This window comes from Calidris pugnax, unplaced genomic scaffold, assembly GCF_001431845.1.
Source record: "Calidris pugnax isolate Ruff unplaced genomic scaffold, ASM143184v1 scaffold4, whole genome shotgun sequence".
Lineage (NCBI taxonomy): Eukaryota > Metazoa > Chordata > Aves > Charadriiformes > Scolopacidae > Calidris > Calidris pugnax.
Window position 1 is genome coordinate 4,018,411 of NW_015090781.1, and position 26,125 is coordinate 4,044,535.

Here is a 26,125-nt window from a genome sequence, read left to right on the forward strand (position 1 = left end):
CCCGCCGCTGGGGATGGAGGGGGGGGGGGGATGGAGAGCGGGAGGCGGCTGGGAAAGGTGAGGCGGGGGATGCGGGACGTGCCCGCATGGTCCTCCCGGAGCATCCCGCCCCATCCCGGAGCATCCCGCTTCATCCCGGGGGCTGGGGGTGCGGTGGTCTTGCTGTATGGGTGAGAAGGAAGGAGAAAAATCCCTCCTGACTCCAGAGAGGTGTCACGGGGGGGAAAGAAAGTCACTCGTGTGTGTGTGTGTGTGTGTGCTGCATGGCAGCTCCCACCGGGGAGAAATGACGAAGCGATGGTAAAGGTTACAGCTTGGTAGGCTCTTGAAGCAGTCACCTTATTTTTCCTTTCTGCCAGCAGTTTCTTCTTCACGTAAATTCCGGTGTATTCCCTTTTAAATGGATAGGGTTTGGAGTGAAGGTTGGTTTGAATCGGCTGCTTTCAGGCGAAGCTAAAGCCGCTAAGTGCAGCCTGCTGTCTGCCTCTGCTGGGTAATGTAAAGCAGGGGAGAGGGGGGAGCTGGAAAGGGATTGGAATATCCCACACAGGCCGACGTTAGACCAGAATTTGAATCTATAGGCATTGGGTGATAGTAGCCACCTCCTGGGCTGCACAAATCTCTGCTTCAGTAAGAATATTGCACTCCTTAATATCCAACTTGCCTATTGCTCTGAAATGTTCCGTTTAACTTTGGACGTAGTAAGCGTGCTGCGTGTTCAGTGCGGTATGGATGCATTTCCAGTGATACTTCCTTGGAGCAGTAGTAGATAGGGGTATGAAAGATGCAGGTAGAGCATCGTGTGGGATCGGAGTATCTTCTAGCCTTGTCTTTGGGTTGAGATCCATGAGGTATTCACTTAAGCTTTGAATATTCGCATCACAGTCCTGATTCTTCTCCTATTTTCCACCAAGTCCTAACCCTAACAGAACAAACGGGCATAGTTAGGAAGTAGCTGACTTTCTCCCTAAAGGTATTTAGCAGGCATGTCTCAGTAGAGATTTTTATTTGTTCACCGTTTCTGCTCAGAAGTTTTATCTGCGGTCTGACCTTATTTCTTCTCTAATCTCATGATAGACGTGCAATATGCAGAATAACAGTACTGTCGAGTCAACACACAAAAAAAAAAAGAGCTCTGGCTGTTGTCTTGTGATTGTAAGTGCCTTTTCCCCTTTGAAGCATTATTTGAATGAATTTTTTTTAAAAAAAAGAGAGGAACGACTGGCTGGGAAAGAATAATAGCTCTATATGTTTCCTGTGTGTGCCAGGGACTTGGCATTCCTGCTGGGCTTTCTCCTGCCCACAGCCGGCAGCGCAGAAACCCTGCAACTTCTGCCTCTCAGGGATTCTACTCCAGCGAACACAGCTCTCTTTAATTTGTATTTTGTTGGGAGAGGGGAAATTCATGAGATGTAGGTAATTAACTCAAATTTCCCTCTTCATACAGAGGGGCTACAGGGTGTGTTATATTCCAAGGTGATGCATTACTGTGTTTAGCACAGAGATGCTTAAAAAGAACGAAAGAAAAAAAAGGTCGTGCATTATGTTTTAAAAATTTAAATTATAAAAAGTCATGCAACAAAGCACATTTAACAAAAATAGACTGCCTCTGCACTTGTGGTTTGTCTGTGGCTACTGTTCCTCCAGTTCCATCTTTTTGTTGAATATTTCTCTTTCAGATGTGTCTCAAAATAGCTGGGTAAAGAGAAATGAAACCTTACCCGTTTCTCTGAAGGATAACTGAAAATGAATGTAATGATACTGAGAGGAGTCATATTGACAGCCCTGGGGGCTGATATCCTTTGCTTTTAGAAAGCACAGGTACGGCATAAATTTGTGTCCTCCAGATGTTTCTAGTGACCTCTCCTTGTTGCAAGGATGGGCTGGGATTTTCACAAGCACCTCAGTAATTTAACCTTGCTGAAAGTTAGCTCAGATGGGGCGATACTGCACGGGCTGGCTGCTTGTGGCTCCCCTGAGCCCGTCCTGGGGAGGTGGCCGATTGCCCCGAGACGCGTGGCCAGAGCCCTGCGCCGGGTCCCTGCCTCCTCCAGGGCCCACCCTGACCTTGGCAGGGTCAGAAAAGTAAATTGAGATAGAAGCTCCTGAAGTGGATCAAGAGGGAGGCTCCCTTTCAAAAAAAAAAGCATAAAATCAGGGTGATGTTTAAAGCGTAAACATCAGGTGATGTTTAAAAACTGTGGGTGCCCTGACGTAAGGACAGAGGTTTATAGTCGGCAGCTGCAGTCATACGGACTGTCACGTCGGGGAACACCTGGCATCATCATTTTACCCTCTTTCACCCACAAATCTGCTTCCAAGCAGCAAAGTCAAGTCAAGTCGTGCAGCATCCTTGCTGGGCAGAGCAGTCTCAGAGTCTTTTGGCACAGGGAAAGCCATGGGTGGGTGAAGCATGATGGTGGTTGGTGGCCGTGATGCCTGATGTCCCTGGAGCTCGGGTCTGTTGTGTGAAGCCCTGCAAGCCGGTGCTGTGTTGATCTTATTTGAGCCATCTGGTGAGGAACATGCATGTTTGCATGGGCAGGCATCTCCTTGAGTGAAAATGCTGCTTTCCCACTGATAGGGTGGCAGAGCAGGAGAGCCACACCAGTCTGTCCTAATGGTGGAGCTGGTGGGTGCTGGAAGGGCCCTGAGTCACCTGAAGGAAAGTTTTTCACCTGATGGGACTGGGAGGAACAATAAGCTTTGAATCAAGGGCACTGAAGTATCAGTTGCCTGAGCTTCCCTGGAGAAACCCACCTCCAACTTCAGTCCTCACTAGCAAACAAACCCCAATGGGCTTGTGCCATGAAAGGCAGCACCTTTATTTTTGAAAAGAGACATCTGGTGGCTTGATCGGTTGGTACGTGGGAGCTGGTCACTCTTCTCTGTGGAATGACATGCAATGCCCAGGTGTCCTTGTGCAGTCTCCATCTATGTCCCTGCCTTGGCACCACGACAGCCTCTGCTCCTCTTCCCCATTCCCTCTCCCTTTCCTACCACCCTCACAGAAGTCCTCTGCTGCTTTCCAGAGCTCTCTATGCAAAGAGAAGAAAATTTGAAATAGGAAGTTCAAAGGTAATGCAACCTTGATGGACAGGATGTTTACTTGCTATTTAAAAAGCAATATCCATACATGTGGTGTTTACTTTGACAATATTTTAAACAGGATATGTTAATATGATTGCTTATGGTTTACTTTAACAATATTTAAAAAGGGGAAATGTTCATATAGTTGCTTGTGGTTCATCCGAAGCTGGTTTCTTCAAGAACGACTGTGTACTATGGTATTCCTATAGCATAGGCAGAGTTTGCTAAATATTTATTTTAAGCTACTTGCTAGCTAATCATGCTTCAAATGCATCTCTAATAGATGCATGTGTCATAGTATGAATTTTCTTATGCATTTGATTCAACTGTCACCTGCTGCATTAGTTTTTAATTCCTCCTTAGGGCTATGAGTGAGATGCTATTTGCGGAAGGCCCGATTCTGGATTTTGGGGGGCCAAATCCCAGGGTTTCTGTGTGAGACAGAAAACCCTGGGCATTTTTTATTTCTCTGTCACTCAGAACCAAAGTAACTTAAAGTGATGGTTCAGCTAAGGAGGCTGCTGTGCTGGGAGAGGGATTCAGTGTATGCAGACGTGCAGAGGTTAGTGATTAACACGTGCACATCTCTTCAGAGGGCTTTTGACTACTTAGAGCGCACACACACACAGTACACACACACACAGTACACAGATTCACCAGAGCTGGAAGGGACCTCTAGAGATCATCTACACAGTGGATTAATTAATGTACAGGGGATATGTGTGTCTGTGCCTACCTGCACATTTGCTCCATAACCTTCCCTCCTACACGTCATAATTACTAATAAGCTCCTCATTGCAGGGCTTTGTTTTATTTTTGTTTTAATTACTCGCGTGTCGCAGCCATTCATCAGTGTTTTGCGGTGGAATAATTTTTACAAGGAGAAGGGAAAAAGGTGTCTTGTGCCACATTTTCCAAACGGGGACAATCCCAATCACATGGATGTAATTGCACAGTCCCTACAGAGAGTATATGGGCTTTTTAGCCTGGGAAGTGGTACTGATTGACAGATGGATTTTCAGTTTGAACAGTTGAGATTTTAAGCTGCTTGTAGAAGATGCTCTGTGTGTTGTGGATACAATATAAATAATGGTTCATGTGTCCTTGTGTGGTGCATAGGGGCACACCTAAGTATTATGTATGGCCAGATTTTCCCCTTACCACACATTTATAAGGCCTGGTGAGCAATGCAGCCACAGTTGTGTGGCTGTGCCACTGAAAGGGAGAAGGGAGCAGGAGTTATGATGTAGCAGGACTCTATCTGCCCTGCATGGCGATAGGCTTTTGGGTGGCTGGCTGGATTCACTTCCCATTTCATTTGGGATCTTATTTTCCATAGTCTTCCCTGCACCTGGCTGGTCGTTTATTCCTGTGCAAAAGAGGTGTGAAGCACTGGCATTGTCCTTCCTCCACATTTTGGGAGAACAATGTGTGGGTCCTGCTCACACCGGGATATTCCGTTGCGGTGTGGAAACCCTCAGCCCTAGCGAGAGCTTTGGGGAACAGCAGAGGGTGGGGGTCATTTCCCTGGTGCAAAATAGCTGCTGTATGCAACTTAGTTTACTCTTACTTTGCACAATAGAGCTCTATTTTTAGCTTTCTCTTAGTTCCTTTCAGTGTGGTGAAGCCCCATGCTTTGTTTCCCACTCTGTACGTTCATTGCCTATACTGCAATAACCTTTCCAAATACCACATTTCACCCTTGCAGTTAATGTCGCTAACAGAATTGTACTCCAGGGCACACTGCTGTACACACCTTCAAATTTCATAATTTCCCTCTTCTTACACCTGATTAAAACTGCAAATATCCCAGAAGAAATAAGAAACAGTAACAGTGGGGGGAAAAAAATGAAGACCTGACAACATCAATTGTTAGTGAGATTTCTTTGCAAATTAGTATTACTGTGTATTCTTATAATCTCTAAATTATTGTCTAGATTTTGGGGTAACTTCTTTTTTGATGGGGCTGCCCAGGGAAGTGGTTGAGGCACCATCCCTGGACAGATTTAAAAGATGAGTTGCCATAGTGCTTAGAGCCATGGGTTAGTGATGGGTTTTGTCAAAGTTAGGTTGATGGTTGGACTAGATGATCTGAAAGGTCCCTTCCAATTCTATGATTCTGTGATGGAATCAGCCTCACTAGGGGGTTAACATCTCCCATAATCTGCAGGCAGTTGCTTGCTGAAAACCAGTACAGGACTGGGGAGAAAAGGCACTTTCTAAACTCACTCTGCTTCCAACACAGTTGATATATAGTCCTGAGAGCAAGCGTGTGTGTGTGCATGAGAAATTAATCCTGCTCAGGGTTGGATTAACTGGTGCAGAAGACCCTGGGCAGGGTGCCAAAGCAGTGTTGGCATTTGCGAAAAGTGGGGCTCCCAGAGATTATTTCAGTTTGTGCCTCTGACCTGCGGGTCACCTGCCAATGTCCCAAGGTGGCTGGCAGTAAAGCCTATTGACTGCTGACAGCCATCCTGAAAATGCAGTGTGTAGAGAGATTTCACGGGCAGTCATGTTTATGCTTGAAAACTGTTCTATTTATTGTGGAAGACAAACGGGATTTCCATTATTTGTGGCAGTATTTGACTGTAGGGGTCTGGCCACAAGTGGTGAGAGCAAAGAGCATCCCCCTTCCCATTTTGTCCTTTGCTTTCATGGCATTTTCTTCTCAGCTTTTCTGTATCGACTTGATGCTCTTGTTCCAGTGGGACAAAGGGACTGAACATTTTTTGTTAGATTTTGTTGTCTTACTTGTCTCTTCTTTGACTGATCCTTTCCCTCCTTGATGTGGAAGCGTTCTTACCTCTGATTCCTCTTCACCTCTTCCTTACTTAATTCCTGTTTTCTTAAGAATTATGGGTGATAAGTTTAGCTATCATTCATTATCATTAGCTATCACTTAGAGGTAGCAGGTGTCTCTTCAGGAAGATTTTTAGGATCCCCTGACATGTCCTAGGGAATCATTTGCATGCTTAATCAAAACAAGTACTCCCATAGCCAGAAGACTCGTATTGTTAATAGTGTAAAATAAATTTGCAAAACAAATACAACTACCATTCCTGACATCTAGCAGGGATCAAGAAGAGGCAGTCTCTAGCCACATAATCTCAAAATTGACAGGCCTGCTTTCTTTTCATTAAGGAGTTTTACATTAATGATGTAAAGACGTGCAGAGGGTTGCAACTGAGAACACTCTGAGAAAGATTAATCCTAACGGGAAGGCAGTTTCCTGGAAAGTGAAAGCAAAGCAAAGAATTGATGCTGATCAATTGCACCAGGGAACAGGCAGGGATTTACTGAGAGCACAGCAGGGCACGGAGCTGGGGGTCAGGAGAGACCTTCTCTCCCAGGGGCTGGCCAGAGAACGTGGTTGCCAGCCACCATCCTTGGGGTAGCAGTGCCCACGGTCAGAGCATACCCATGGCTGTGCTTCCCTCTAGGGCTGATCCCTCTTAGTGGTGTTGTCCGTACGTTTTCCCTCCTATCCATCTATCCCCCGTTTAAATCACAGCGTTTTGCTTTGAAAATGCATTTATCTGAGTGAAGCTGGTCCAAAATGAGTCAGAGCTGCCTTCTCTGTAGCTCTTCTCGAGTCAGTCTCACCGGTATTTCTGTTCCTTGACTCTGTCCTTGATTGTCTCTTGAAGGGACACTGGTATTCGTTGGCATTAAAAATAACATTCAAGATAACTGCAGTTTGATGGGCCTTTGGTTTGTCTGAGGTTGACCGTGGGTCTGACAGCACAGCAAAGGGGGTTGGCTCGGAGCGCGCCGTAACTGATCAAATCCAGAAACATTTTTCCCATTGATAGCACTTTTATTTTAAAGAACAAGGGAAAGTAGTAAAAAGGAGATAAAATAAGAACCATATACATTAACGAACGTGATACAGAATGTAAACGGCGTGCTCCTGCTTGCCTTCCCCTCTACAGCCAGGATCAGCAGAAATCAGTTCTCGCCCTCTCGCACAAGTTAAAATTGCTTTTTAAAGAGAAACCTTTGGCAATAAACCAAGGCCCCTTGCTATGAAAATCAGCTCCTTTCTGTGGTTCAATTTACATCATTTTCTGCCTATGCTAGTAAATGCACCCTAATACGGAGGGGGAAGCACGTGAGGTCAACCAACACTAAGTACCCATGGTCTGAATTTGCCCCATCCCGTTGTATCTAATAGGGCAGTGGTGCACAGGGGCCCAGTGAGGCTGGTCCATGCGAGGTGACCTACCCAGACATCATGGTTTTACCCCCAGGGCTCAAGAAGTAGACTTGCCAGTGAAAGCAGGACCTGCTGTGAGGTGCCAGGGCAGGACTGAAAATGGCTTTTTCAAGGAAGTGTGAGGCTTGTGGCCTGGCATATGCAGAGCTTCGGCCTCAAAAGCAGTGCCCGTTGAACCAGGGGGCACTTTGAAGGAAGCACGTGCCCGTCTTGGAGGTGCCCCTTGGTAGGTCTGGAGGTTGTGGCTTTTTTGACTCCGACTCCTGCAAGAGCCTATTCTTCTTCTGTTCCTTGTGGTGCTTCTTAGCAACCGAGTCCTTTGCTTCCTCCACGAAGTCCAAGTGATCCTCAGGCTACGGCGAGTCACAGGCCTGTGTTACCAGCCATGGGGAAGCTATGTGGCCTTGAGGAGGGTGGATGGGTTTGAGCCCAGGAGAGCTCTCCCACCTGGGGAAAGGAGGTTTCCACCTGCAGAGCGAGGATGAGGACGGTGCTGTGCAGAGCCCTGCTGCAATCCTACCCCCAGAGAGGGGGAATCGAGCCATAAACCACACCGTGGCACACAAAGAGGCCGTTTTAATTTCAGTCTCTGCTGGAAATGCCACACGGAAAAGAAAATGTGATCGGTACAAAAAGAAATGTTTATGTTTCTAGGAGCAGAGACCTCCCAAATAATTAACATCACTTGACAAACTGCTGTTTAAAATGCAAGTGGTTTAAGTGCTGCAGCTCAACAGGCATTCGTCACAGCTCTGGCGTAAATGCCATACGCGCTCGGGGTTGGTTGCTGCTTTAAAGTAAGGAATATTTCCTGTAAACATCTTTTGCTTAAGAAAAACACCTCCATGATTTTACTTTTTCTTGTTTGGAGAAGCTAAATGTTAGAGAACTGGCCAAATGGCAACTCGGTGGCAAGGGCATTGGGGATATGGCATTGAAATGAAACAAATCCTGGATTTTCATGTCTGTTGTACAGATCAAACTTTTGGTCAGAGGACAGACAGAGAGAAATATTTCATTTGGCTTTTAGATGGAGGAGAGAGAGAGGAAAGGGCTTTTGGGGGCAGATTTTTGGAAGCTACAACTTCATCTCTGATCTATGTCTCTCATTCACTGACTTAAGTAAAAGTACTTTAAATAAGACTGTAAGACCTTACTTTTCTCTAGGGCTGTTGGGACACTGACTGGAGACATAAGGATTGTTAAGAGTTGGTATTTGTCAAAGGTTAAAAAATAGTAGCTTACAAAGAGACTGAGATTAAAAAAAAAAGTTAAAAGAAAAAAAAAAGTCTTTCTGGAAGATAGAAATATATGTGTGCCTGTAATGTGCTGAAGCATCCCAGATCAAAATGACTTCTGTCTTTGGAAACCAAATAGAATCAGATTATTAAATATATAAAATAGATCCTTAAGAATCTAATTCCTTTTACAAAGGCATTATTGATGCTGTGAAGTTCATGCAACTAGGAAAAGGAAAATTGCTCAATTTATTTTCTGGTTATCCCAAACTAGTTCAATGCCTCCCTCTGACTTTTCATCTCTAAAGGAAAAGAGAACATAACTTGTGCTGCCTTCTTTCTTGTTTTTGGATTCTGAGTGAAGCTCTGTATTTAGTGTAGAGGGAATGCAGGTTTGGGAGTCCTGATGGGTGCTGGCCCATCTCATGTGGGGCTGGAGCTGTAGCATGGTAGGTAGGAGTCACTGTCCTGCTAGTCTTAATCCATCTGTTGCTTTGCAAAATTGACTAAAGAGATCTTGATCAAGCAGCATGTCTGTGACAAGGTTCCTGGACAAGCTGTCTTCTTTCTCTCCACCCCAAGGCTCTATTGCTTGAGCAAGGGTAGGTGTCTCTGTATCTCATTGCTTGGATTTTGGATGGTTACTGAGTGTAAAATGCTGTTGCTCTCCTTTGTGTATGCTATCTGTGCATGGATTCTAGCAGTCAGGCTTAGGGATGCAGTAGAAGATCTTGTATCATGCTAGAAATTAATTCCTGAAATGGAGATGCAATGATTACAGCTCCCTGTATCCTGTCTAGGCAGATGTGCGATGGCATTTGTCATACAAAGGATAAAACATTCAGGCTCTCTGTTCCCGTGGTAGAAAAGGGTAAAATGCTGAGAAATAGCCTTCAAATGTTCTACAAATAGATTTCAAAGAGTGCTAAAGGCATTCAGCATGTCTGCAAGAGATGATTGCAGTTCTTAAAATGCTCTTCACCAGATCTCCTGTAACCTCAGCTGTTTTGCTGGAAGATGTTTCTATCCCATTATCTGTGAAGTGACAGCCTGAACGCTCTACGTACTCGTGAGTTATCCCACAGTTTCAGCGACTTTTCTGCTCCCCTCATACAGCAAAGCTGCTCACTGGGGACTCCAGGGGACGCCTCATGACAACCTGGTTGCAGTTTCAGACTGACCAGTGTAAAGGCAATTGCTTGAAGGCGACTGAGAAGTTCTTTAGCAAATGATAAATGGAATCTTTTGAGATTCATTGGTATATATATGTGACGATATACATTTTCCATCTTCTCTTTATCCTGTCCTTTGGGAAATCTGTGCTTGAAACCTCGTGGGCAGACTTTATCCATTTCGTCTTCAGTGTGTGGCAGAAGCAGTAGTTTTGTGACACATACGTGCCTGGTACTGCTGGCTCAGTTGATGCAGGAGGAGGTGTGTAGTATTGTGTGGGCAGCTGTAATAAAGTGTAAATATGGGCAAGTTACCTTAAATAACTTCAGTACTGCAGAGAATTGATTTTGCAGTGCACTCTCTGGGGAAAAAATAAAGATTTCTAGCCGTTTTGGGTTTGTGCAATTTCAGCTGGATGACAAATATTTTGGGTTCTTACTCTGCGTACTGTATTTAAAGCAGTTTGTTCAGATGATGCATTGAGATCTGCTTTTGGGTGCAGAAAACTAATCAGGGAAATGCTTCATGGCCCAGAGGTCTGGATTTGCAGACTCCAGTTCAACAGCTGCATCTCTCTGTGTGCTGGCAGGAAGGAGCATCTGTCAGGGGTACAGTGTTATATTAAATTATGATTTAGAGCTGTGGCTTAGAGAAACAGGTGCAATTATATACTAAAAAAAATTTCCGGGGGTCTTTGTTGCCAGAAGAAATGCCCCTTAGCTGGACGAAGACTTAAGGATTTTCCACAATTTTTCAAGCTACAGAGAGCAAGGAAAATGGATGAATGAATTGCCCTCCACACTTAATTGCTCCTTGCTCTTCTGAAATAGTGTAGGTGTCTTTCCATCAAGAGAATAAAACCCCCTGAGCCCTTTAGGCTTGTTTCCTATTTGCACATGACCTTCAAGGCAGTCACGCCATGAATATGGCTACATGGGGAACAATGCTCTGAATCGCGTGACATTGCATTTCTTCCTCTTTCTAGTCCTTATCAATACCCCAACATGCAAAAAATGCTAGTTTGCATGAATTTTAAAACAGCATGTTGTTCCTGTTCCAAGCTGGCTTGCTTTTCTAGCACGTCTCCTTCAGCTATTTAGAAATGCAGTCGTCTTTTCATCTTCATGATGATCCTCCTGACTCACCTGCTATGTGTTACCCAGCGCCAGTAAATGATAACTGCTCAGCCAAGTCAGGAAAGGCCCTGTGAGTAAGTCTGCAGCAATATAAAATTGCTGAAGACCGAATCATTGGGAAGTCTTCTTTTGCACAGCATGCACACATTGATGTTAACGCAATTTCCAGGCTAGGGGTGGTGAAGGTTCCTTGGCACCCTCTCACAAGAAATATTGGAGTAGCCTCCTCTAAAAGATGACTTGAGCGGTCGACTCTGTTACCCAAGTCATAAGAAAATAATCCTGAAAGTTCATGAGCTTTATATATGATTGAATGAATCATATGAAAGGGCTTATAATGAAGCTATAATAAAATATGGGCTATTTTATTATAGCTTCATATAGCCCATATGAGAGGGCTATAATGAAGCTTTACAGGAAAAGGGCTTTCAGCTTGTAGTTTGAAGTGTATTTTTGCCTAAGCAAATCGGGGGGACTGGAGCTCTTTCATGTGCTGTTCTGGTGACGGAAGAGGTGTGGAGTCACCTCCCACTGTCCTCTAGTGCAAAGAATTTTATCAGCCGTGCATACTGAACAGCACGTGTCCTGACTGATTCATTCAAATCAACTGAAACTCAGATAAAACATACCATTACTTACAAAGTTCTCTTCCTCTTGCTCCCTTTTTTTTTTCCTGTTTTGCAGACTGTAAACAGTTTGGGGCAAGACCTACCTCTGCTTTCTATCTTTTGGAGATTCAGCATGAGGGGGTGGCTAGCAGATAGGATCACTTTTAAAGAAATAAAGCATCTCTACATGCTCTTGTCCTCAAGCGATAAGGATTCAATGCCCTTGGTCATTTACTGGCTGACCGTTTGCAGCAGATGCTAAGGAAAACAAGTTCCTGTATGGACTACTCCAGCAGCTATTTATAGCCAAACGTTAAGTAATAGCTTCATGGGTCTGGCATGGGAATTGCTAGGAAGGATGATGGAATAGTATTCATGCTTTTTCTTCGGAATAAACGCCAGGGATGCTGTTTATCTTTGTTATAACAAACTGTAACTTTATGCCCTGACTGGCTGTTGAAGTTCGTGTTTTAATTCAATGGTCCGGGTTCAGACGCTGATCTGCAAAAGAAAAGAGGGTTAATTACTGGTAGAGGATGTTTAAACTGGTGCGAGTGATGTGCTGCAGAGCCAGACGAGAGCGGGAAAGTCAGTAGTTCAGATTCCACTTGTGACTGTGGTACAGAAAGTGCAGATTAATGAGGGAATGTGTGCGTGGATGGCCAACATCTTGCGTAAAGGAATTATTTGCCTGGAAAAAAAATAATTTTTAATCGTGTAGTGGCTAACGTTTCTAGTGCTACTGGAGACCACTCTGGTCTGGGCAAAAGTTCTTGGTTATAGTTTCTGTTTGTGCAGCAAGAAGTTTCTGGAGAGCAGGGCTGGTGTCCTGCGCTGGGTTGGCAGCTCTGCTCCGTGCCCTCATGCCAGCCCTGCCAGGTAGGCTGGAGGCTTAACAGCTCGATGGTGGGAACCAGGCGTGGACCTCCCATGCTTTAATGCCAGCAATGCACCTGGAAAAAACACCATTTTGATGACAAATTCTGTAATGTCACTTACTACCCAGTGCAAGTTACTTTGCAGGAATATATTACAGAATAATTAGTGGGTGCTACCATAATAAATCCAGCTGTTTATATCTTTGTGAGTTTGGAGAGCCTTGGTTCATCACTAGGATCTGTTACGTTTTTAGGAGAGGGGTGTGTGTTTTTTGTTGTTTTGATTTTTTTGTTTTGTTTTGTTTTTTAAATGAGAACATGTGAAATTTTGGGCCCCTCACCACAAAAAAAGACACTGAGGGGCTGGAGCGGGTCCAGAGAAGGGCAATGGAGCTGGGGAGGGGTCTGGAGAAGAAGTCTGATGAGGAGAGGCTGAGGGAGCTGGGGGGGTTCAGCCTGGAGAAAAGGAGGCTGAGGGGAGACCTTCTGGCTCTCTCCAACTCCCTGAAAGGAGGGTGTAGCCAGGGGGGGTCGGTCTCTGCTCCCAAGTCACAGGCCATGGGACAAGAGGAAACAGCCTCAAGTTGCACCAGGGGAGGTTCAGATTGGAGATGAGGAACAATTTTTCCACGGAAAGGGTTGTTAAGCCTTGGAATGGGCTGCCCAGGGCAGGGGTTGAGGCCCCATCCCTGGAGGGATTTCAAAGCCGGGTTGCCATAGTGCTTAGAGCCAGGGGTTAGTGATGGTTTTTATCAGAGTTAGGTTGATGGTTGGACTGGATGATCTGAAAGGTCCCTTCCAACCCAGACAATTCTATGATTGTACGTCTGTCTTGAGGAGAACAAACCAGGAGAGGGCAAGAGACTAAAAAAAAATAGACAGGAGTAAACCTAAGTGAGAGAGAAATATGCTGGATAAGGTGAAGCCAGTGAAGGGAATGGGAGACTTGAAAGAGGGAAGTGGCTGAGAAATGTAAGTATTTGTGACAAGGGAGGTGGAGGGGGAGGAGGAGGAGGAAGCTGTTTTGGAGAGGAAGGGATGGCAAAGCAAGCAGAGGGAACGTCATGTGTTCTGTGAGTTTTCCTCAAGGAGAAATAGGCAGAGGGAGAGACGGGAGAGAGGAAAGGAGGATTTGAATAGAGAAATGGTGGAGGAGCCAGGAAGTACATGGCTCCTATAATCCTGAAACATTTAAAAGGATGTTAAATGTGACCAAATAGCAAAGGCAATAGTAAATCTTCAGCTGCCTGATAAGTTGCTAGCTCTAATAACCTCATGCTGTAAAGATTTATTTGCTGCCAAATATAGTCAGGAAAAAAGCCACTGGAATCAATATCTTTTGGGCCTAGTCAGTGTGTAGCAAGACTAGAATTTCAGCTGCATTTTTCCTTTGTGAGCAAAGAAATTTCATATTCCATCTCACAACGGCATAAACCCTGCAGCCAGGAGACCTCCGCAGATATGTGTTCAAAGGGCTTCCCTCTAGGATTGCTTTTGGACTTTATATTGAATGAAAATCGTTGGTATTTGGGTAGCTGGTGTGGATGGAAATAGTCCGGAGTCTGTACTGACTAACAACAAAGCCAGCAGTGCAATTTTCTCATCCTGAAAATGGAAATTTTCGGTTGATCAGAAAGAAATTAAAACAGACAAGACATAGAGAAGGTGTACAGGGTGACAGTGTATCTATAGGAAGGAAAAAGCAATTATCTGAATATTGAAGACATCAACACCAGGAGGTTTTTGCAGAAGATCCAGAGGCCTGCTCACACAGCTCAGTGACGTTGTCCCTAGACAGGACTTAGTGCTCGTGTGCTCCTGAAGGAGGGTTTGGACCTTTGGGCAAAGCACTGCTTAGGCTCAAGAAAAACAATCACAGCATCTCAGAATTGCTCCTTAAGCTTTAAATACAGATGGAATAAAAAGCTGCTTCTGGCAGGCCTGCTCTCAAGAGACCCTGCAAAGAACAAGGGCAGGGAACTTCAGGAGGAAGAGTGTGAAACAAATATGGCGTTTTTCAAGAAGACTACACATAAAATGACCAAACTTTACAGTACTTGAAGCAGCTCTAAATGGTTTATATTAGAAAAAAAAGCACACTTGAAGTGTAAATGTCTTGTATGAGAGAAGAAAAACTGCTTCCTGAGGTTCTTTAGAAATGGCATTACAGCTTAAAACTTCATGGTATGTGGTACTGAACGATAAACATAATCTACACTGTCCAGCTGAGTAAGAGGAGAAGTAGAACAGGCTCTGGGATATATATCCTGACCCATCCAGATGCTAAATTAAAGTGAGGGCATACACACGTGATAGTCACAATAACTTCGAGCAGCAAAATGCAGAAGAGGCAAAGAAGTGCCTGGAGGTTTCACAACTGTGGTCCAAAGTTATCAGCGATGTCTCTGAACTGGAAGGAGTGTTATGCTTTACTAAAATGCTCTGCTGTAAGGCAGGAGCACATCAGGGCCATGCTGGGCATATCTGTGCTGTGCACAGAGATAGGTATTTGGGAAGGCACGAGGGATGTGCGGATGCTGAATCCCCAGCCTGGCTGAGCCCACGAGCTCTTGAAGAAAGAGCTCTTTGCTGTTGGCTGTGATCTAAGCTCACCTAGCCTGTTGGTCTCTAAACCTTTTGTGGCTTTGAGGAACTGATGGTATTTGAGGATTAAATTGCTATCATCTCAGGGATATTTCAGTTGGTGCGAGTCTAGAGTTTGCTGTGAGATGAATGGTGCTGCCCCTGTCTTGAAGTATTTTCCTTTCTAGAGGCATTCCTCCAGCAGTCTTTATTTTCTGCCCCAAAGCTACAAATACAAGCCTAGCACCCATACCACCTTCCTGCAAATGTTGTTTCTGCAGAGCTATTATTGTTTTCTGTCCTACACTGGGGAGCCAGTGATATTCCAAGGTCTTACTGTTCACTTGCCTTATTCTAGGAACGCTCAGCACAGCCAAAATTTTTGGAGAAAGCAAAGTAGGATGGTGTCTCCAGTCTGGGACTTTTGTCTTTCTCAGTGAGAAATGGTCTCTGATTAGGGAGCTGTGCTAAACAAGAAACTTAGGATATGGGAGGTCAGAAACAACAGGAGATTTTTGGCCACTGTGTTCTGCATCCCTAATGTATAGTCTCATGGGCTGGGATGAATGGTAGAGCAGTGGGAGAGCATCCTCCAGGTGATGATCCTGACGAGATGCTCTTCATTACCCTCTTAAGACCCCATCTCTTTCAACCAATGATAAAGGGAGTATAAAGTTCAGCATCCTAATTTAGCTCATTATATTGTAAATACACAGTATGAGTAGCCTGCTGTGGGCCCAGTTCAGCATCTTGAGTCCAAAGGCGCATCTTTTATTTTACTGAGGTATGATTCAAAGCTGAGTTCAGGACAATACCTTCTTGAACTTGGATTTTCTTTGCATGGCTGTATAGGTAGGTTACGCTATTTTCTACCATCTCTTAGATTTTGGTTCTACAGATCCATTTGCTTGTCTCTACTACTTTTACATTTGCTTTTTTTTCCTGCTACCCATTGCTTCCACCTTCCTCCTCATCCTGATAAATATCTAAAGTTTAACCTTGACAGGTTACTTCTGTTTCTGGTGAACTCTCAATATTCGGACTTCCAAGCTATTACACCGTACATGGAAAATGTGCCCAGGATAGACTTTCCATTAAACTGTATTTAAATTGGAAGAGAATGCTGGCACATCTACAAGTATTCCAGAATTAGATCCCAAAATACTGAAGCTAGTTAATCTTTTGGAAGAACAAAAACTCTTACTGATTTATATTTAGCAGAGGGAATGCATTTTAAAAACACAGTCTATACGAGGCCCCTTGAAGAAAACATCTTTTACATTGATTTGTAGTGCATGGAAATACTATGTGGCCATAAAATATTTGCAGCCAGGCTCTGCTTTTATGTAGCTACTTTTTTTTTGCAGCATGAACTGTCATGAACCCTCTGAGAGTGGCTGCTCTGCTGACTGTGGGCTCTGCAGTGAGACACGGCTACCTCTGGGCAGCACTTTAGCTGTTCATTGCAGCTGTGCCCGGCATCGCAGGAGGGGAAGGGAAAAAGCTGCTGTTATCATAGAATCGTAGAATTGTCTGGGTTGGAAGGGACCTTTCAGATCATCCAGTCCAACCACCAACCTAACTCTGATAAAAACCATCACTAAACCATCATTCCAAGGCTTAAGAACCCTTTCCGTGGAAAAATTGTTCCCAATCTCCAATCTGAACCTCCCCTGGTGCAACTTGAGGCCATTTCCTCTTGTCCCATGGCCTGTGACTTGGGAGCAGAGACCGACCCCCCCTGGCTACACCCTCCTTTCAGGGAGTTGGAGAGAGCCAGAAGGTCTCCCCTCAGCCTCCTTTTCTCCAGGCTGAACCCCCCCAGCTCCCTCAGCCTCTCCTCATCAGACTTCTTCTCCAGACCCCTCCCCAGCTCCGTTGCCCTTCTCTGGACCTGCTCCAGCCCCTCAATGTCTTTTTTGTGGGGAGGGGCCCAAAACTGGGCCCAGCCCTTGAGGTGGGACCTCACCAGTGCCCAATGCAGGGACATGATCACCTCCTGAGTCCCCACCACTATCAACCACTGTGATGGAAACACTAGAATTGCGAGGATGAGGCTTTGGTTCAAAACCAACACAAGGTTTTCACTTGTAGTGTACCTTGGGACCTGTCTAGCCCAAGCACCTCCCTTTGGCAGGGGTAAAGGGATGTGCTATTTGGGGAAAGAACATGCAGAGCCACCGTTTGGCTTCCTGGCAAACCCTGAGCAGGACAGGGGTGAGAGCAGAAGCTGAACTTGCCCTCTCTGTGCCCTCTTACAAGGTTACAGAGAGAGGCAGAGGTGCTGTTGGCCGTAATCTCAGCAGCACCACTCATAGTTTGCTGTCTACTAGATCTATTCAGGCTTAATTTACATTATTATAAATTAGGAGGAACTCTGTAATCTTAATACAGGTGTAAAATGTTGTGTGCATAATTCTGATTTATGGGAGTTCACTGTACTGTCCCAGGTAGACAGTTCCCGGAAAAGGAGCCAGTGCAAGTAACTTGTTTGTTAACACAGTAGGTCAGAAAAACAAAGATAATTTGTTCTATAAAGTATATACAATCTTATGGCCAACACTGTACCTGCTTATCTGTGAGAAGATAAGGATTATCAAGAGGAAGTACCATGGAAAGTTCTGGGGTTTTCCTTCCCTCTGTCCCACTATCTGCAGGACGGACAGATCAGCCGTGACCCTGGGCAAGTTGTTCCTCCTCCTCTTGAAGCATCAAATATTAGCAAAGGAGAAGATTCCCAAACTGTGCCTCTGCAAGAGAAGGATAAACAGAATTTTTAAAACATCCCTAAATCTTAGGCTGAACTGGACTTAATCTTGCTTTCTTTTGTTAGAAGACATAAATACTTTTTTACATCTCTCGTTAGACTGCTGACAGACCTGACCTGATCACAGCAGAACAAAAATGCTCTAGATCAAGAAAGAGATCTTGGATGCTTCCAGAGCACCATTTTTCACTTTGATCTTCTAATTTCCTACTCACAACATTTAACTTATGATGCCGTAGTAAAAATAATAAAGAATTACCAAGATGCAAAGAGACTAAGGTCAGAAGTGCTTTGCTGCTCTCAAAAATAAATAATTATATGGCCCACGCAAGTTGCTCCTGCTGTGGATCAGAGGAGCTGCTAGAAGAGAGAGCAGCTGCTGCTGATGGAGGGATCTTGGTCTCCTTTCCGTGGACCTGGCTGGACTCTGGGGAATGCATCTCCTGATTCAATTCATTCTGCTGCTGCTGAGCATCTTTCTGGGGGGCTGCTCACCCCCTCCCTCCTGACACGGCAGACGGGAGCATATGGCTGCTTACTTATGCTCTTGCTGTTCTTATGAGCTTAGTGGACTTATGGGCTGTGGGAGCTCGGGGGGATTTGCATGGGGAGAGGATGAGGAGGGAGCCTGCAAATGGTGGGCTGCAGCCGCGGGAGGTGGAGCAGTGCTGGAGGTGTCACAGCCCTCCTCGGTGGTGTGCCACCTTGGTGACTGAATTGCTGCAAATGACTGTCAGAGGTGCTGAGTAAACAGTGCCTAATTAGGGACCAGGAGATGGTTAATGATTACACGGCGTTCATTACTGAAGATACAAAGTTTAAAAATCAGTTTATAAATGGAAAGGGTTTCTTCTAGATAGCCTTATCTTATATAGAGCTACTTCTGTATCCACACACCTTTCTTCTGATGTCATTTTTTCTTCATTAAAAAAAAGGGCATAATCAGCCACCTTCGTGGTGCTTGGTATTTTTAAGTGCTTGCAGTGCTGTCAGCTGGATTGTTCCTCCGGGAGATGGTGTGCTTGAGGGTTTCCCTCCCCAGCTCGGTCCTGCCCTGCTCTCTTCTCTTTCTGCCTCTCCTGCATTTCGAGGGTCTTCCTCATCTTCCTTCCCATGTCTGGCAGAGGCTCCTCTTGGACCTGCCCAGGAGCACCTTCTCATCCCTCTCTGGCTAATTTCAACCACAAACATTAGTTCAGCCATACCCTTCCTACAGGCAATTAACAGATTCACCTCTCCTTTATTGTACTTAAGTCTCCTTTGACCAACCTTAATTTTTGCTCAGGGTTTTGTTTTTGTGGGGTTTTTTTTAATATAATGTTACAAACAACTCAGGCTTAATATAACTGAAGCAGACCTCTGATTCTCCTGTCACTCCTCAGCTCTTTTACCTTCTTTTTTTTCAACCTTTATAAGATTTGCCACCCTCCTGACTCTTACTCATAGCCTCAGCATCGTCTTTGAGCGAGCCTTTGTAAAGCCACACATCCCCGTGGTAACCAGGGATTTGGAAGTCAATTGGTTCAGCTGATATTGCTAAAAAAGCCCCAGGGCCTGCCAGGTGATGGCCTGACACTGCTGCAGAGGTCGTGGTCTCCACATGAGGAGTGACTGCAGAACAGGACACATCTCTGCCCCTCAGCAACTGCACCGCACGTGATGGAGGGCAATGCACATCCCCATGGAGCAGAGAGGCAGAGGAAGTGACAGTCCTGCTTTCAGCCCATCCTCCTAAATCTGCTCAAACACATCAGCCTCCTGAGTCCTGCAGATTCTGCCTGCATCCATCTCATCTTCCAGACACAGCCTTTCCCCTTCCCTTTCCTTTCTGCAAGCCTCAGTCTTCTCGTTTCTGCCATTGACAAAGTCTTGCCACGCTTGTGTTTTATTCCAAATGAGTCCTGTTGTGCTGGTTTTCCTATCCTGTCCTTACTGTCGCTTTTTGCATCTCCGTCACTAGTGTTATTTTTCTTTATGAAGTTAAAAATTAGCTTCTTCACTTTGAATGCTTCTTGTAAACTTAACCCCTCCCTATCCACCCATCAGTCAGGTTTGAAAGATGGATCCATTGGGATCCTCCTGCAATCAGCTCCAGCTCCTATTGCCCCCTTCTTAAACTGGGGGGCCTTCTTATCAGTGTCTGTAAAACCACCCTTGCTGTCTTTCAGATCTGTTTCTTTAAATACAGCTTTGCTTTTTGGTATTAAAAAAAAAAAAAAAGCACAACTCCAACCCCCACCCTGACTGGTATTATCTCCTTTCATGTGCATGTGGTCCGTCTGCACCTGCCTCTTGTCTCATAGCAATTGCAATTTAAGTGGAAAATCTTACGCTATGTGCGAACCTACTCTCTTGATACATCTCGTCACTGCTAAAATAGCACAGAGGAAAATAAGTTACGTTTTGGCTTTGACTTGTTTTGGAGTCTTGGATGGGAGTGCTAGATCTGACCTGCTGGCTCAGATCCACCTTGTAGAGATGTCCCTCATTCACTAAAGTTTAACCCAAGATGCTCCATAATTTCAGGTCTTCTGGATTTAGTGCTTCAGAACTAACCCTTTGCATTTCTACCGTTGAATGCCCCAATAAAGCCAGAGTCTGTCTTTGTGGAAGAGCAAAGCTTTGTTTGCTGGTCGTCTTGTAATGCCAAGATGAGTAGTTCACCATGGTGACAGCAGTCTGATGGGGTCACTATCCTTGTAACAGGCACAGGGAGAGTTGGATATAGACTGGAGATACGTGATTACTTATTCATTCAGGAACAGCAAACATGTTTTTAAAGGCAGTGAAGAAACCCTTGTTTTTAATTTGCATTAATTTACAGCTCCCTCTCTTCTGTGCACATGCCCTGGGTCAGGCTGCATGTGAGAAAAAGTTTGCAACCCCTTTTCAGTTTCCACTGGTGTTAAGCTAATATTTATTTTTAGTAAACAGTATCTTGAAGTGTGCTTGTAAGAATCCGTTTGCAAAGCCTACCATAACGAATTCCTTGTGGTTTTCTCCTTTTGAACTTTATTAGCAAACGTGAAAAATCAGTGTAACTAGTTACGCTGTACTGCACTGTCATAATTCCCCAAGGTATGGGAACACCTCAAAACCCAGTAAGGCTTATGAGCATTCAACTCATAGTTGGGTTTTTTTTCTTTTTTTTTTTCCTCCCTGTCGTGCTAGTAACCATCCAGCTTTGGAAGGACTGTGCAGGTGCTCTTTCAGGGCTAGGACTTTGCTGCTGCAGCGTGTGTGCATCCCTGGGGCAGGGCTTCCCTTGTGTCCCCACACTCCCCCATGGTTTCCTTTTCTTCCTTCTCAGAATCCTTCCTTTTAAATGCATATACTGTCAGGCCACCTGTCAGATAAAGTCCTCTCTGCCAGACTCTTTTGATGGTGATATAATTTTGAAACCCTGTTCTCCTTTCACAGTGTGGTGTCTTGCCCTGTCCTCTCTTTTCATGTCCCTAACCTGCAGGACAGGTACCTCCATCACCAACCCCAGACCTCTCCAGGTGGACAGGGATTTGTCGTTCCCACTTGCTGCTGCCTGCCAATTCCTGGACTCTGTTTTGAAGTCTTTTCTCTTCCTTTCAGTTCTGAATGCCACTTATTTCACATGCTCTAAGAAGTTTATCTTAAATACCTTGCAGTCAGTTTTCAGTCTGAAATGAGTTTTGACAGTATTCTGATAGGTGCCTGTCGAGATTTTTTCAACTGGAAAAAATGTATTTAAAAAAAAATTAAATCCAGTCATTTCTTGCAGCATTTAAGAAATCCTAAGCCTTTAAGATTATGCCTAATGTTTGCCGAGCATGAACGCTTCTGGTGAAAAACCCTAACAGGCTTTGGGATGCGTTTTGCTAAGCTGAGAACATCCAGTGCTGCCTTTTATATGGCATGTGGGTGCTGCTCAGGCCTTGAGATCCAGGAGACCAGGGACATCTAACGCACATGGAGGGAGAACGTGTGCCACCTTTGGGGCGATAATTCTGCTTTCTCAAACAGGGCTCCAAAAAGGGTGCACTTAGAGTGGGACACTGGAGGCAGAGTGGTTCAAACTGCTTCACATTGTGCTTCTTGATAATGTCTCCTTCACCTTGGCTTACTACAGGTTTTAGAAGATCCAGCCCATGTGCTTGTGGCTCAGGGGAGCAAGGGGTGTATTACCACTTTTGCCACTCTCTTGGCGAGGCTCATGGTGTTAGGCTCAGGCTGTGTTCAGGGTTCAAACCCTAAACTGAATGAAATGGCTCAAACAGCATCTGTTATCAGGCATGAGCTGGAAACTGAAGCCCATCCACTCTTTAAAACTGTAAGAGTGAGCAGATGCTGTTCGTTGTGACCCCCAGCCTGAAGGCTGGAAAGTTGTACGGGAGTCCACTGTGCTTCTCTAGTTCTGTAGCCCCTTGACACAGAGGCTGTTTCCAGACAGGCGTGATTTTGCTCTTGTGACTTTTGTCACAAGGTACCAGTTTGCGTAGTTCTGGCTTGTTTTCACAAGCTCTGCATGTCTTGGGGAAGCTGTGGAGTGGGGAAACCTGCAGTGCCCTTGAACACGCTCTCAGATTCCAGCCTGCTTTCAAATACTTATTTGTTTGCAATTTTTATTTCAAGCAATTACTTCGCCTTTGTTAGGTGGCTGATAAGGCAGGTTGTGGGAGAGGAGCCTGGGACAGGCTCTCAGTTAATGGAGCCTTGCATGGTTGCTGTGAAATCAGGAGGACTTTTGCTTATTTTGCCAACTGAAACTCTGGGTTTGTGAGTTTCACTCAATTCTTTTACATAAAGAAAAATAAATAAATTGAAACGTACTGCGAGGGCCCCAGCTGTATTGTACCAGCATTGCTGGTAGCAAAGGCTGAAGATGTCAAAATTTGTAGTAGTTTAAACAATGGAATGGGAGAAGGCTGGAGTCCAAGTCAAGCCTAGTGTGAACAAAAACTTTAAGCAGATGATTTATTTTATTTTTAGCTGGCCAGCTAAGGACAGCTATCTCACTAGCTTGTGTTTCTAAAATGGCCCTTTTCTTGTCTACGTCCAGTCTTAGGTGCTCGTGTTGCCATCTGAAGTTGCCTGGTGTCTCCTCCTTTTGGAGTGGGCATGCTGCCTTGAAGAAGTGAGAAAAGGCTTTGTGTTTGGCCCATTGCTTTGTAACTTCTCCAAACCTTTGTAAGGGGCAACCCCCCATTATTAAGTAGATACGTTCTTAAAAAATTAAGACCTTTTCTGGTCCTTACCTGAGCGTGTTCATCATGTGGGAGTCATTGCTGTGTAAGAGCATTTGGGAGCAAGAAGGAGGCTTCCTCCCCATTTGTGTTATCCACCTCTGGAAGCTGATCCTGGGGTAATTTCCTCCATTCCTGGAGGAATTGGTGGGCTGGTGTGGGTTTGACCCATTTCCATGTAGCTGTACCGAACTGTCAACTGAGATATTAAATCAAACTAATTAAAATGTGTGTGCCTTTGTGAGGCACAAGTTTGTTGTGGTGAGGGAGCGCTAGCAAAACGTTTGAGCTACAAAATTCAGATCTGGATGCAAAGTTGGCATAACTTGGAGGTATCTTCACTGGTAGCAGCTGCTTTTTCACACATATGCACCCCTAGAAACTATCAAAGAGGTGTTGAAAAAAACGAGCCTGGAAATGACCAGAAAAAGAGTTTTTCATATTTTTCTATGGATCCTTTGACTTTATATTCTCTTGCACCCCTTAATATTTGTCTTGTTTCAGAAATGACTGTGACTTCATATATGTATTTTAGAGAAGCTGGAACACTCAAGAATGAAAGTTTTATACTAGATACTTACTTGTAGTCATTCTACTTGTAAAAGAGGCATATAGCAAGAAACAGAGAGACAGTTAAGAGATGAGCAATTGGGAGACCTGGCAGCCTGAAAAATTTCTGCCAAAAGAGAAGTTGGGATGTCAATGGTCTTGCCCCTACAGACCAGCATGACCCACCTGGGGAGGTGAAGTCGGCCACTTTTGCTGGCTCTGACTCATAACCATCTGTGATGGGGAACAGCATCCTGTTTGCAGTGATAAACGAAATACTTCTTTGCAAAATATCATTAAGCCTGAGGAACTCATCAGCAAGGTATCACTAAAGCCAAGGGCTTCACAGGATTCCAGAGGGGTGGTAATAGGGAAGGTGTCTGGTTTGGAAAAAACTAGTGATACTGGAAGGGATGCAGCCTCCTGTTTGGAGCATAAGACAGGCTCTAATTAAACAGGTGTTAGGAGGTAACCTCAGAAGGTTCTCTTCATGGGGCTGCTGAAGCTTGTGTTGTCTTCTGACCACTCAGCCTGGGTTGTGGGGAGAGGGACGGTGCACTTTGTTGGGTCAGTAGCATGCCCAGAGGGAAAAGGACAGGTTCATGTGAGCCACTGCATCCTGATCTTCCCGTTTCAAGCTGCCCCATCCATAAAGTCTGTTCCTCCTGAAGGTTTCCCTCTTTGACCTGCCTGCTCAGGTGAACCTCTGCTTTTTCTTGGTTCTCTGCACCTTACTTCTCCTCCTGCACGTGTAAGGAACAGGAGAAGGAAGACAACTTGTATTCCACATAATTTTTAGCATCAGATAACTCCCAGTTGGCTCATCTCTCCCTTAAAGCATTAATGTAAGTTTTTAAAGTTCTGTTTGTCTGGCCTCCCTGCTCTGTTCTGAAGGGACAGCACTATTTCTGAAAATGCAATGACAAAAAAACCAGCAAGGAGCTGAGAGGAGAGGGTTGGAGTGACTGATGCTGAAGTTGAATTAAAATGTTCTCATCAGAAACCAAGATTTTAAGTTCTGTTGGTAGTTATTCAAGCTCACCCTTATGATGTGCCTTTACAGCTTCATGTAGCTACAAGCGAAAACTACCCCCCAAAGGGTGGGAGGAATAGGGTCTGGCCTTTTTATTGCAAAGCCAAAAGTTACATGGGAAGTGTAAGCGTTATTTTATAGCAGCTATATAAAGGCATGACTGTCAGCAGCTAATTTGCCTGAAGAATGTATATAATTAGTTTCTATAGTTTGCGTGTTTGAAGAATAGAGTTTTTAACCATACTGTTTAGTCATGCATCTTCACAGCGCAAACTGGCACATTGTTAAGGTCATATTTGCTTTTGTTGCATCCCCGAGTCTATCATGGAATTACCCTTTATTCTGCTGATACTGTTTCCGAATCTACAAGTGTCTCCTCCCAAACATATGTGCATAACGCAGCGTGTATGTGCACACAAGGAAAAGGAAGCAGATGACTTGTGTTCAGTATAATGGTTGTTTTGTGCTTGAACTGCTGCAGGCTCCCTGCTGAAAAGAGACTCACGCATCCATTCAATTCATGAACAAAGCTGCTGTCGTGAGGGTCTTGATCGTGCATTGACTCTTTGTGTAGGGCTTTGGTTAGGGAAAGATGTAATCTCCTCCCTGCTTCACAGCCTCTCTCCCTCTTTGCTTCCCTCACCCCCTCTTTGCTTCCCTCACCATAATCATTGCATGCTCATCAGTGCCTTCCTGACAAGTGGGATCTCAGCTGAGGTTCCCATCAGTGCAGAAGAGAGGAGAATGCATGGTGGTTGGTGGAGGAGTCCAGGTGGGTTATCACTGGGCATAAATTAGCAACGTATGTGCCTGAGCTGGCACTTAGCGAGGGTGGGTAGGGCAAGGATCGATGGAGTTGCTGTTGCAAAGGAGTGAGAGAAATGGTCAAGTTGTGTGGGACTTCTCTGGAAGTGGAAGATATTCCCGAAACCTGATAGCTTTGGTACAGCAACTTCACTTATGCTTTGCTCCAGTTTTAGAACCAATTCTTGCCTTCTCTTCTGATATGTGGCCTCAGAATGGCCTGTGATTTCAGTGCTGAGCTGTGTTTTTCATGTCATGCTCTGTACTATTAGACTGTCCAGACGGGAGCCTTCTGTATCCTTGTGGCCTTTTATTGTTCAAGATGCTCTGGAAACCCGTAGTGATTTACAGAGTGGAGATTTGACTAACTTTTATTTTGATCTATAATTCCCCTATGAAGTATCTCTGCTTTTTTATTTTTTTCATTGAGAGTTTTTTACTTACTACTCACAGCAGATTTTAAACCTTGTTTTCCCCATTCTGCTTTCAGATTCCATAGGTGGGTCATTTTCAACTTCCTCCCACCGATGCCACCACAAGCAGAAGCACTGTCTCCCCATCCCACAGTGTGGAGCTCTGTCCATCAGCCCTCTGCTTTTCCATCCCCACACGAAGGGATCCCAGATCATCATGGACACGACACAGAAGGCAGTGAAGCGCCAGGCTAGCTTCTGCAACGCCATTACCTTCAGCAACAGGCCCATCATTATTTATGAACAAGTCAGGCTTAAGGTGAGTAAATGATCCTGACCCTCATTGCCATGGGAGCTGCTGTGAATGAATGTTGGGGCGTTGAAGATCTTTAGCCCTTCCTTGAAAAGCACAGGAGTCAGA

At 44.8% G+C, this 26,125-nt stretch overlaps 1 protein-coding gene across 1 annotated transcript in view; it reads left to right on the forward strand.

Annotated features, from left to right (window-relative positions):
- NEURL1 (neuralized E3 ubiquitin protein ligase 1) overlaps positions 1–26,125 on the forward strand; it is a 144,705-nt gene that overhangs the window by 53,376 nt on the left and 65,204 nt on the right. The window contains exon 2 of the mRNA XM_014960344.1: positions 25,782–26,023. Within this exon, the coding sequence (XP_014815830.1) occupies positions 25,922–26,023 (102 nt within the window). The 5' untranslated portion in view covers positions 25,782–25,921. The remainder of the gene's footprint in view (positions 1–25,781; positions 26,024–26,125) is intronic.